At 39.4% G+C, this 13473-nt stretch overlaps 1 protein-coding gene and 1 pseudogene across 5 annotated transcripts in view; one reads left to right on the top strand and one right to left on the bottom strand.

Annotated features, from left to right (window-relative positions):
* The window catches only part of LOC117236049 (disks large 1 tumor suppressor protein-like), a 440507-nt gene that overhangs the window by 413828 nt on the left and 13206 nt on the right, over window positions 1–13473 (bottom strand). For 3 of the 5 annotated variants that reach the window (XM_033498652.1, XM_033498654.1, XM_033498650.1), the window contains exon 2: window positions 8541–8621. The exons of the other annotated variants lie outside the window; for them this stretch is intronic. In XM_033498652.1, the coding sequence (XP_033354543.1) occupies window positions 8541–8621 (81 nt within the window). The remainder of the gene's footprint in view (window positions 1–8540; window positions 8622–13473) is intronic. 5 annotated transcript variants of the gene reach the window in all.
* On the top strand, window positions 5694–5812 carry LOC117236057 (annotated as a pseudogene).

Here is a 13473-nt window from a genome sequence, read left to right as displayed (position 1 = left end):
GTAAATGCAGCAAAGTCGGAAGCAGAGCTTGCAGGATCTTCTCAACTTCATAGACATTCTCCATAGACGTTTTGCATGGACGTTCAAGAAACTTACCAGAGACCATTTTCCATTCAAAACCTCAACATTAATATCTATTAAATTTAATATTTCTTTAATCCTCCTAAATATTACGTATAATTATTTTTTATAGCTATTTATATTAAATGCGACGTTGTTAAGTTATACATAGATAAGATGAATATTTTTGCCGTGTAATACGCCATGCTATGAAATATGTTTTGAAGAAAAACCGGCCACACACGGGTATGTCCGTATCACCAATTTTTTATTCAGATCTGGAAGTTTACGAGATGGTGTAACGCATCGATCTTACCTTCGCGATCGGACAGGTAGTTACAGGGCAGCGTAATCCATAAAATTTCACCGAACACAACTGTAACACACGATGGCGAGCGTAGAATTTGTCCCTACTGAGTCAGGCGCGCGGCATAAATCAACCGGTGGTATTGTACAGCCACGAGTTCCGAAGTGGACTCGGTACACGCGCAGGCCAAAGCAAATATTTTATCCCCGCGAATTAGCATAGATTTCAGGCATCGCCGAATGAGAAGCGTAATCGTCGGAAAGGTTTATCAGCGTACCTGGATCTGAATACTTGAGCGTCTAGATAAACGCTGTGCTGTATTCCTGATGAACAATGCAATAAAAAAAGAAAGCGCAAAATGTGAATATCAGAATGTTTCTCTTTTTATGGCAATAATGTTTAATCTGTGTAAATGAAATAGTTTAACGCCGCGATACACGTTTAAATTTCTACGAAAAATTTACACGCTCGATTCGAATTACGGAGAATTCCATTTATTTATTACATTCTTCGTCCCTTTAACGGGAACAAATCTTAATCGTTTGCCGTTAAGATTATAATCGCGTGTTCGAGGAAAATCAATGTTATAAAACCATACGTCACACGTCGAATGTTTCATCAAACGTCGTCATTATTGGCACCATGAAATCACGTGAACACGCGCTTTATCGTTTGATTTATAATATCCAGAATTCTGATCAATACCAACCGTTCTTTTTTCCGGTATCTCTTCTTCCTGGTTTGCGAACAAACAACGGAAACTCGATCGATACATTTGATTTCACAATGATATATACGGGTCGGATAACGACCACACTTTTCGATTCAATGGTCAGAACAATTAGTAAAAAATTACCTACTTTATCACCTATGTGTATCAATAACAATTATCTTTTACCCTATTCCAATAACTTCGATCGAGTATCGAACGTGAATATATTTGTAATGAAGTTTTCTCGATCATAGAATTGTAATACAATAGGTTGAGAAAATCACCGATTTCGAAACCGTTATTTATTCGAATCGTGTGATACTATTAGTATCGCGATCAATACGGTGTCGTCGAAATAGAGAATAATACAGCGTAACTTGATAAATATTGCCCTGTCAATTGACCTATCCACCAGGGTGAATGCAATTTAATGAGGTCCCACGGTATAGTGAAAAAACAGTGTATGTGAAATTCAATATGTACCCTGTTCGAATCTCCGTAAACGTTATTTAGTGAAAAAAAAAAAAAAGAGAGAGAGAATAAAATGAAAAACCGATATTTTCGGTTCGAAAATAAATACTTTCGAAACATTGATTTATAGACATGGAAAATATTTTTCAGGATATCAATGTATATTCCTGGAACAACTTTTTTATTTTTCTTCTTTTAAAGCGTTGCGCGGTCGTTGTTCCACTTCGACGATCTTATTTCCACTGAAAGATCTCTAGAGCAGCGAAAATCTCTAGGATCCACGCAGAAATAACGGGAGAAACGAAACGATATTTAAAGGCTCCGTAAGACGAAATTGATTTTCTGCCAGTCGTTGGTTGCATGCTTAGACAGTCGGACATCTTGCCGAGCCGCTCTCCTTTCTCTCATATATAAATCAGCTTGCATCCCGGCCGTAAGTTAGAAATAAAAACGATGAGATTGTAAAGCACAGACTAGTCTATCGGGGGAAATCACGCAACCTTATCACTCACAATCCGTCTAAGGAATATTAGAGGAAGTTGCACCTCCAGCCAACGAAATGACCATTTCAAGATTGATTTTCGATTATGTGAGTAAACGACCAAGTATGATAAATCACAGAAGTCAGTCAGACAAAGTAAACCATAAGAATATAACAGATACGAGTGAGTGAATAAAAAACAAGAAGAAAAAACGAAAAATAATAAGGATCAATTGAAAGAATCCCAAGAGAAATTTGGAGTTACGAAAATCAATTTTTTAGAAGTTATTTCAGAATCATATCAAACATGTCTTAAAAACTTAAAGCAAAGTTTTATACGTTTAAAAGTATTCAAGGCCGTGTCTCATTCGAGTCGCACAAGACACTGAAATCACTCAAAAATTTGCAAGGACGATTGAAAATTGCTTTGGAGATATCAACGTAATTCAAGGATATGAAGAAATCCTAAGCAATAAATACAATAAAAGTACAAAGAAAAGTTTTATGATGGGCGGAAGTCCAGCCTTACGGAAAAAGTTCGCGAAGATGACGCGAGAAAAAACTAGGACGAGCAAAAATTTCCCAAGACCGTAGATAGCGGGATTCAACATAGCTTTGGTCTGACAGTGACGTATACGAACTGCGCCACAATGGCCAGAACCTAAATTGTTTCGAAGTAAATAGCGCGCGGGTGCCTCGTGGCTAGCAAATTGCATCCATGGCACTTTAGAACGATATTCTCCAGCCCGTCCTGCCCTTTGTTATAGTCACCACCCTCTAACCCTTCTACAATTTGTTTGGCAACGGATGACCACTGCTGTAAGCGCATTTAGAACGCTTATTTTTGCGCAGTGCGAGCAACGAGTATTTTTCTGGCCGCGCGACCGTTTATCCTTACCTGTTAATTGAAAACAACATTACTGGGATTAAGTATACCATTCAGTTGTGGTGACTAAGCAAAATGTGCATAAAATAGTCTGCATACGCAGGGTTCGCAAAATATGTGGGAAATATTTATAAAGTTGATTCTATACATTAAACGATGAAAAAAGTTTGTACAAAAATGTCATTTGGCTTATTTTTCTTTTTTATAAGCAATTTTATTTTACGGAATATGCATAGGATTTTGACTGTGATATTTAAAAGAAATTTAAAAATATTTAACACCTTGTAGAACTATATGCACAGGTTAAGGTTACGAGATCCATACTCATTGCGTGTTGAAATATTCGACTTTAAGAGTTCGCACTTTCATGTTTTATTTGCGTGGTTTTCTCATACGACCAAGGAGCAACGGTGTCGCATCCTGACTATAATATAAATGAATAGGACACTATTTACCAAGTTTAGTGGCAACGCTTATGATTTACGCGTAATACGTCGGTACCATTTACATCCTCGCGGAGAGTAATTTGTACAGAAAGCTGCAGCGATACAGCAATGCAGTGGAAGTGCAGGTGCGGGATGTTCACCGTGCTCAACGTTGAATTAAATATGTATCAGGAAACGGCTCGGTATTAACCTGGTGAGATACCCATAATTAAACCTCAAACGTATGAAAATAACGCTAATTGCGGAACCTTATTATCAATGCGGTGCGATGTTTCGCTGACGCGATTGATATGCGATTGCTCATCGAATTCTCTTATATGAAGTTAATTAATTTTGATCTATAGTCTCACATTACGGCACATTCGAGCAAAATAAAATCGCATCTTCCTTAAAAAAGGATCAAGATTAAAAATCATTTTGACATTTTTGGAACGTGAAACGGCGAAAATATTCTATAAAGTAGATTCAACCGAAGCAAAAATTTGTAAAAAATCTCACACGTGCTACAGCTTATTTATGTTTGATAAGTCTCACTGAGCTATGCAACATCGATTTAATGTTTGGTAGCAAGAAAATATGAAATCAAAATCCTACATCGAATCCTACATGAATCTTAGTAGAAGCAAGAGCGATGGTGGGTACTAGTAATGATCTCCTTTCCTTTCCATTTCTTCCGTTCCTTTCCTTCCTTGTGGAAGAAATACATATATCCTTCGAATATACGTTTCGATCCAAAGCGATGAGCATATATATAACAACTTTCCGTCAGCAATCTCTGTGATGATTCTAAAGAAATATTTAGGAAATGATCTCGCGTGTATTTGCTAGATTATTATTTTAATAATTATTATTTTATTATTATTAATTATTATCGGAATTAAATTATTCGTAATCCTCTAAACTATTAATCTAATCCACGAAATAGCCATACAAGAAGACACGAACGAAATTAACGTACGTATAATTGCTGCAACACCGATGCTCGTAAATTATGGTAAACGAAGAGACTAGGTGTGCCCACACCAATGAACTGTGAACCCGTAGTCGGTATCGCAATGTCTCCTTTGGCTACGAACTAGAAACGAACAGAGTCCCATACTGCGGCGTAACTAAATAGGTGTATTGTCATTGGACGCTTCAGTACAAAGCAAAAGGATCACCTACAGGAACACTGTGACACGACAGGTGAGAGACATCCGAAATTAATTCCGCGGTCCTGGCGCACGCGAAATTAACCAGCCCGCAAAATTACTTCGTGTACCATCAGGTCTTCTGTTTCATTGCCAGAATCCTGTGTTAAGATAACAAGATGCTTAAACGATACGCAAAGCTCACTTAATTGCGCAGCAATTTTCTTAGAAACGTAGAACGATAACGGGTAACGACAATAATTTCTGATTACCAGATCGGATGTAGTATTCGCCTAAGGAAAGCACTAGCTAGGCTGGTTATTTAACTACGGTAAGATCGCATCGCTGCAGTCACGGCATTGTAATAAAGTCGCTGACTTATACGCGTTACAAGTTCGTTACAAACTCGCGACTGCAAGTACGTAGGGAAGTTAAAGCTCTTAAATTCAGCTTCTAAAATAAAGCTTCACACGAAAGATCTTTCCCGCTCCTCGTTTTCTTCGCTTTGTCGCGCTTGCCAGTGCTACCCTCCACTATCCGCGTGTTTAAAAACATGTTTATCATCATTGCCGCTTTCGAATTTGGTAAAAAATTCCACTATATCGTGTTCACGCAGCATTGAGCAAATATTTTTGTTCAGAACTGTGTAAGCACAATCGTAGAATATCGAGTTTTAGATCTTCGCAACTTCAACGGGAATCACGTTTAGACTTTCGAGAAACTGAAACGTGTACTTACAAAAGCTTAGAATTGTAGAAGAAATTTAGCCCCTTCAGTCGACCAAATAAAAGTTGAATAATTAATGAAAATCAGTTACGAATCCTTTTTTATGCATCAGATAGCAAATTTGTCATATTCGATGTTTTTTTATTAAAAATGATAGAAAATTATAGAAAAAAGGATTTATGACACTACTGAGTGGGCCCTCAAAGGGTCTAGGCCTGAAAAACTCTTGAAAGGCCAACAGTGTCACAAACCACAAGTAATAGAAGCAAACATTTTGCTTTTATCCTTCACCGCAATCTTGAGCGAACAACGGCGGGGCAGGTGCAAAGATTCAGTCGTCAATAGCTGTTGTCTTCCATCTGACGCAAACCAAAGGTCGTGATCTGTCCGCCACGTACGAAGGATAGAGGCACCAAGGAACAATCATCAAGAGTAGAGTTGTTCCCCCGCCTTACGACACACCTAGATGATGACCGCCACGCCCTGGCCGCACTGAGTGCACTCGTTCCCGTCAGATCACGAAAGTTAAGCAGCGCCGGGCACGGATAGTACTTGGATGGGTGATCGCCTGGGACTCCGTGTGGCGTTGGCGAAGCGCGCTGGGCCCGTCGCCCCTCCCCCCCCATGGGGTTCAGGCTTGGGCGTTTGGCGGCTCAGCGCCTCGGGGCTGCCAAACAGAGTCCGGTAGGGGAACCGGACTGCCTGGCACAGCGGCTCCGGCGACGAGGCGCGGTGTGACAATGATCAACACACACCTCTCCATCAGCGGTGGTATTAGGCGCGCGGGGGAGGCCCCGTTGCGACGCCCACAGCGGTTCCCGGGCCTCTCTCGATCGCAGCCGGGAAGGTTATCGTGGAGGTTTTAGTCGGTTGGAGTCCGACACCACCACGCCGCTTTCCCCAGAAGCGGCCTGGCGTCCGTACGGATTTCCTCCACGTAAAATATAAAAAGATGATGACCGCCGGACACGACGAGTCAGATTCAAACAGTCTTTCGTCGAGTACGGTTCATCTCTGTCTTACGAAATTCAAGGATCGTAGTCTGACCGTTAGACACGACATAACAATTGACATTGTTCATATCATTGATATTGTATCATATCTAAAAGGGGGACAGTCCTTTAATAGTCAAGCATCCAGTAAAATCATACAGTTCACTTTGTAATCTATCTGTCTGGCCTGTAACTCCTTCCCTCCGTCAATCCGTTCACAACCGCGAGTGTTCGAACACGTACAATGCGAATATAAATTATACGAATCAACGAAACGTCGATTCAATTTGACGTAGCACGAAAATTGGCCAAGTTAAAAGGAATAATCTTTGGCAAAATTATTGGAATTCTTCCAGATTAACTATTTCGTTGTGTTAGTTGGCCCGGTTTGGAACTTTTAGAATTTCTTATATACTGTCGTTTTTTTTGTTAACTCTGATAAAAAGCATTAACGATTAAATTGAATTGTTCATTTGACGTAAAAGTTGTAGAAAATATTCTTATTTCAGCGCGTGTAAAATCTTGAAAATGGAGAAATTTTCCTTGAAAGAAGAAAACCGTCTCTTGTTTACGACATTCATAAGAGAGGGGAGAAATAAATATTCATAAAGACGGGTGCCGTACATCAAGGGAACACCAATCGCGTCTCGCTACAAGCATTTCGCGTCTACACACATGTATTTAACTTAACGTGCTAGTGCATCCTGCAATTGCTATATCTCTCACCCTATTTCCTGCAAATAAACTGCGTCAAATCGAAGATACAAGACTCTGGACTAAATGAAATTTCCATCTAAAGGATCATATTGCAAATTAACTTTAGTTGTACCGTATTTCTCATTGAACATTCGTCTAAACAATATCAAAAACTTCGATGTGATTCTTAATCCTGATTAAATTTTCTTCGTGCTTGAATTACATCTTGCACAGCAAAATCGATAAGCATTAAGAACACTTTAAATTCAAGTATCTTCTAAATCATTTTCTGAGACAAATGGTTCCAAAAGAAAATAGATAGAAGAGACGAGAATATGAAGGAAGAAAAGTAGGAGTAAAATTTATCGATTCTATGGACGAGTAAAGGCGAGGACCTCTGCTGACTTGGCAAATCATCGTTCTTCCAATGACATATCGTTTCGCGAAGATAGCAAAACCAGATCTTTGACACCGATTGTTATCGCAATTGCAGGAAACTGATGCATATCGAAAAGTGAATTGGAAATGCTTGTTACGTTTACTAACTTCCTTTTTACGATCTTCTTCCGTGTCGTTTCCTCTTATTAAAAGGGAGGCTAACATTACCGTTTCCTTGAGATCAAGGCTATGCATCTTATTTTCTTCGACTGGTGCAACGTTCCTATGTTTGAATTCGAGCGTAACTTGCGAGGAAGCACTAACAAGGAACTCCCTTCCTCATTTTCATTTTTCTAATTTAAGAACGTTGCTTATGACGTGCGAGAAAATTCATGAGGAAATATTTGACGCATTCTGGTAAAAAGTAATTGCAATAAATATTAAATGAAGTATTTTGTATATTTCCAAGAATCTATATCGGTATAATTATATCACTGAATTTTTACCGTCTAAGAAGATAATAAAAATAAAGAATTACTAAGGTGGAGGTAACCATCCCAGAAAAATGTTAACGATGTGTGATACTCGATCAATTTTTTCTTCTCTGGGGATATAATATTGAACTCGACGTGTATATATTAAATAAAACAATAATACAACAGATTTCTGATTTGTTGCATATGCCGCAGAAGGAAGCGTAAAGCCGCACGATGTGACTGCAGTCAAATTTAATAGCACCATTTCTCATACGGTGCTATCGTTCCAATCGTTGTTCTCGGTATACATATATACAGAAAACTCGACTTGCATGGAACACGTACAAGGAGATTCGTACATGTGTGCACCTACCGCAATGGAGAGCACAATGCGGCTTGACCAGTTACCAACATTACCACCCAGATTTTCTTCACTCGTAAAAAGCTCAGCCAACGGGTAAACAACGCAACCCCTTCCAAAAAATACTTTTCTTAAATTTTACTACTTTCTCGAGCTAATGTTTGCATGATTTCTAACGCAAATATAAATATGAATATGCAAGTGAATATTTTCGAAATACGAATTACACGCTATACGTATTATACGTATATGATTCGTGTAAGAACACTTTAAAAAATGTGTTCATGACCTAAAACGTACTGCAGTTACAAAGTTGCTTTGTAGGTAACCGTATTCCAGTTCTCATCATTATACAGTTCCCGCCAAACTCGTGTTTGTTTCGAGTTTCCGTAATAAGTGATTTTTATGCATTTCCTACCTGCATGTTTTCGTGCAGTACGTGGTGCAAAATTTTTGATGATTTCGACGTTGTTGCATCCCACAAACTGGTCACACTCACCTGTAACACAAAATGAAGAAAATATTACGTTATTTTTTAACATATTGTTTTCTTTTTTCTTTTCTTCTCTTTTCTTGATAAAGATATCGATCGAATATAAATTCGGGGATTTCAGAATTACGTATTGCCAAAGTAATTTGATAAAATTTGCTACGACGTTTCGCACACTCGATTAGGCGCATCACCGCAGCTGTTTCAGTAGTTTGTGCTCGAATATAACGCGAAGTTTCTCCTCGAACAATTAGTGGTTTTATTACCTCCCAGCGTCGTGTAACCGTGTACACATCCCGTTCTGCTGTCCCACTTTCCATATCCTGATCTTTAGATTATAGTTCTAGCCGAAAACTAGCACGGATCCACCAACGTGAAAATCGATCGCAACTCAAAGTCCTAAGATCCTAATCGCATATCTTGAATGTATAAAAAGGGACGCTACTACAGGAACTCATGTAACAGGAAGAAATCTCTTAATCAAATATCTTTCCTTAATTTGTTTAAAAACTTTTCTACGAAGATCATTAAAATTCCCATCGACAATTTAATATTCTTGCAACCAAATTCCAATGATTCTCATCAATTAGTCTCCGATACCTCGTGACTTTAGAAATATTGAAATACTCTCCAGTCATTAGTGGAGTCAACTTCAGTAGGAAGTCAAAGAAAATTAAGCTGGAATTTCGGGACATAAGTAATTAAGAGTGAGATATCGGCGACAACATAAAGGAAGCAACAATCCTCTTACAACGTTCGAATAACTTTATCCCTGACCTATTTTCATCGTTTATGAGGTTGCACGAAGTGAACCCATCGAACGATGGCGTCAAAGCAGAACGACGTTATATCCGGGCGAGAGGTAATGAGATCTCTCCTGCCGATTGTTCTACGAATGGCCGGCTGGAAACCAAGAAAGACATCACGACCAGCTGCCCCGTTTCATCCTCGATCGTATTTCTTTTCTTTTCCCTCGTTCGAGGATGTAAAATCGAAATCGAAATCAATTCGCGATTCCATCTATCGATACATGAAAATTCTAATAAAAAGATAGCGGAGTAAATTTCGAGGACTTTTATGAACAAACGAGAATTTCGCAATCCACGGGTGATTTTAACAATATGAAAGAGACACGAAATATTTTATTACGTTGAATTCATCCTTGACCTATATCGTCACTTCAGGACGATTCGGTAGAAATTTATCTTCGATGTTACCTGTACAACGGAGGACAGAGTAATTAGATCTGGTTTTACAATTTCCTCGAGAATGGAAGATAGAACCGAGCAATGAGAATAACGGCGTCGAAATACCGCAGTAAGATCTGCAAAAAGTAATCTGCCTACTATATCTGCTCGTTATGACGGACCAGTGTACAATAGCCATTTTACATACACATTGGTTGTTCGAACGTTTAATTGCTACATAGCCACGATTACGCGAACACTTTCTCAAAGTATCTAACATCTTTTTCACGCGATTATTTAGAACGTAGAAAGCACAGGAGTATTAGATGAGAACTATTTTTTACAACAAAGGACCACCGACGAAAATATTCGCGTCTCGTTCGGAATTTGCACAAGACGCGTGTAGCATGTCAAATGAAAAACGCCAAAGGAGAAACTTTTGCGAACTTTACCCTTACGAATTCAGAAATTATTCCAACGTTTACCGAACCTCTGTGCTCCAACATTTGCACAAAGATCACGTACAAAAACGAACAGGGAACTGCCCCGGGTCAACCGCCTACTGCACTGAAATCGAAGAAAACTTCGAAAACTTCGAAATTTATTCGCTGTGTTGGACGAATGCTCGATAAACGGCTGTATTTTAACGCGGTGATATCGTTTTTCCCCTTTTACAGCGAATAACAATAAATATCGATCGTATTATCGCGAATCGTCACAAACGCACGGTTTCTCCACTTAGACAACGACTCAACGCACACAGTCAAATATCCATGGTTCTGTAGAGGTACATTTCTGCATAAAATAATCGGAAAAGTAGAGCGTCGTGAGTGATTCAACAATTAAACGTTTGCGTTCCTCGATCCGAGAAACGGGACGAAACGGAAGCCTAAATGCGCGTTTTCGTGAAACGCATCCATGCCTTTGGAAAGAAATATTTTCGTACCCAGCCCGTTAACCCCGGAGCGATATTAAACTCGCCGATGCGAAGACGCGAAACAGGGAAGCTCCGTGAACGAGGGAAAAGCTTTGCCAGCTTTGACGACAAAAATTCGTCGCTGTAATAAAGAGGATGGAAACATTCGCCGCTGGTAAAATCAGCTCGAAAGTGCTGCTTCGAGGCAAAGAAGAAAGTCGATTATGTCCACGTTCGATGGACATGTACGTACCTAATTACTTGGCTCTACCTATTATAAAACGGTTACTTGGCTTGGAAAATGTAAGAGCCGACCGTAAAAGACGACGACGACGAACGGTTTGAAAAAAAAGAGACGAAAAAGAAGGAAAATGAAGCTTCTCGTACGAAACGTATTCACTTGGCTGCGGATGCTTTACTAGTTAGAAGAAAGAAATTTTAATCAGAACGAATTTCAAGACTTGTTTGTTCGTCGACCTGCGTAAACCGCGTTTACCTCGAAAACTGAAATTATATATCTGAGTGAAATAATGAGTTTTCTATGCCCGATGATACGAGAAACAGGATAATTCGTCATCAAATTGTTCGAAGACAGTCTATAGCGGATCGCAAATAAATTTTAAATATCTTGATCGAACTTTCAAATTCGGATTTCCTTGACTTCGTGTACGCAGAATTTCCATTTCCAACCTGTTCTTATCTAATATGAAAAATTTAGGCCTGCTCGAAAGCGTAAGATATGATAATCGATACGAAGTTTGCCCTCGCTTTTCTTTTGAAAAATCCAATCTAAAATACGATTTAGTGGTGATTAAAACCAAATATTTAATGACTAAATAAAATCAGATATATCGAGCGCAAATTTAGTAATAGAAACGAAATCGTATATCATAACACAGCACAAATACGTCTCGATGAAACTTCTCTCGTTGAGGAGTGTGCAACGACGATCTTAGGTTTAAAACTACATCTAAACCTGTACGAAACCCAAAGGAAACGCAAGGTATGCCGAAGATAGTGCGGTAAGAGCCATCGTTGTTGAAAATAGTTCCATTACCCTAACCGGAGCTACGTTAACCCCCTATGTGCCTCGGTGTAGAGAAGTGGTAAATCTCTATTCTTCTGAGACGGCGAGATGACGCGAGGCGAACAGAGACAAGCGAAATCGAGGCGAACAACCGCATTTACGAGGATAAAAGATAAATGCTTTGGAAAAGGGTCGCGAAGTTTGAAAGTGCCGCTTTCCATGCGGAAATGTATTTACGCCAAGGCCAGAGTCGAGGAAATCGAAAAAAGGGGGAGGACAGGGTCGCAGGAAACGAAAGGCCCGACCACGGTAGGAGATCAAAGAATAAGAGAAGGAGGATGAAGCGAAGAGAAAACGAGAAAGAAGAAGAAGAAGAATTAAGAAACAGATCGATAGAAGCAGGAAAACTAATCAGTCGTTCGCTTAGTATAGAAGGAAAAATAGAGAAATATCGTTAGGTATAACTTGGCTGAATTTTTTGCCCTCCATTCCAGCCCTTAGACGCTAACCACAAGTGTCTAGCTGGCAGCGTTACTTCATTATCCGGCGAAAGAAAGGCCGCCCACGGCTGTAAAGTCGTGTCCCTCTAATTAAATTTTTGTTGCCAGCGAACGAGCGCCACGAGTCGCTCGTTTGCACCGTGTCCGACTGGTTGACAAACGAATGTAACTTCCGGCTGTTTGGATTGCCCTGGGACTCTGTCCAGCACTTTTGCCGGCTCGTCTAGTAAACTACTTTCTAAGTAATCGAAAAGAAAGGAGAACGATAGATTTTCTTAGAGAACGTCGCGCAACTCCTGTAATTTTCAAATTCAACGCGGCAAGGAGAATGAAGAAGAACGATACCTCGAATCACGTAGGTATAATTAAATCTGGTAACCGCACTGGCGCTCTCTCGGCGCCAGACAACGGAATAAATAAACGCAAGTTCGAACTACTCGAACTGTCGGTGAATCAATCTGGAATACACGATTGTGTGTATATTTTTCGATGAATTATCGAGCATCCTAGCGAATACTCGACGATTGGAAATATAATTTGCTCGCACGAACGATGTAAAGCCGGTTTGAAAAGTTTCTGGTAGCAATATTTTAATAATTTATGTTTTGAAAATATTTTATGCTTCAATTGCGCTGAACATCGCGCTACAACGTTCGATATCGCGCAAGGTTGTAAAGCTCAAGATAATAAAGAAAATCGTTAAGTATGCCTATGAAGATCGTAAATCCCACAAAAATATAGCGCAATAAACGACGTCATTCTTGGACCTGGTAAACCTAGTACAAGCTATTCTCGTTGCACTTGCACCTTGAATGAGCATTTAGAGAGAACACGTCGAGCAACTTGCTTGCATCGGGCAAGTTAACTTGTTAACAATGTTACAAAAGATATCATTGTATCAAGATGCGTACTTTTAGACTTTTAAACAATACTAAATGTTCCGCTTAATCTTCAATTATAAATTATCGTAACAACTTTTGAGTACATCCGTCCCTAATCGAAAAACAATGACCCAAAGGTATTCATGGTAACGTTGCTTTCCAGAAAATCTAGCGCAAGGTTACGCCATCGTCTGCCAACTATGTAGGTGCTTATTAATCGTTTTAACGACGGGAACAGTGACTTTAGACGAGAGACCGAGCGAGCAAAGAACTTGTCCGCCCGTTTATTCATCGTATTACTAACAATGTGGGGCGAATTTAAATTGGTCTACTAATTTTCTGCTTTGATG

The sequence above is a fragment of the Bombus vosnesenskii genome, unplaced genomic scaffold (genome assembly GCF_011952255.1).
Source record: "Bombus vosnesenskii isolate JDL3184/JDL3185 unplaced genomic scaffold, Bvos_JDL3184-5_v1.1 scf7180000013339, whole genome shotgun sequence".
Lineage (NCBI taxonomy): Eukaryota > Metazoa > Arthropoda > Insecta > Hymenoptera > Apidae > Bombus > Bombus vosnesenskii.
The sequence above is the reverse complement of the archived record's forward strand: the minus strand, read 5'-3'. Positions and strand labels throughout refer to the sequence as shown.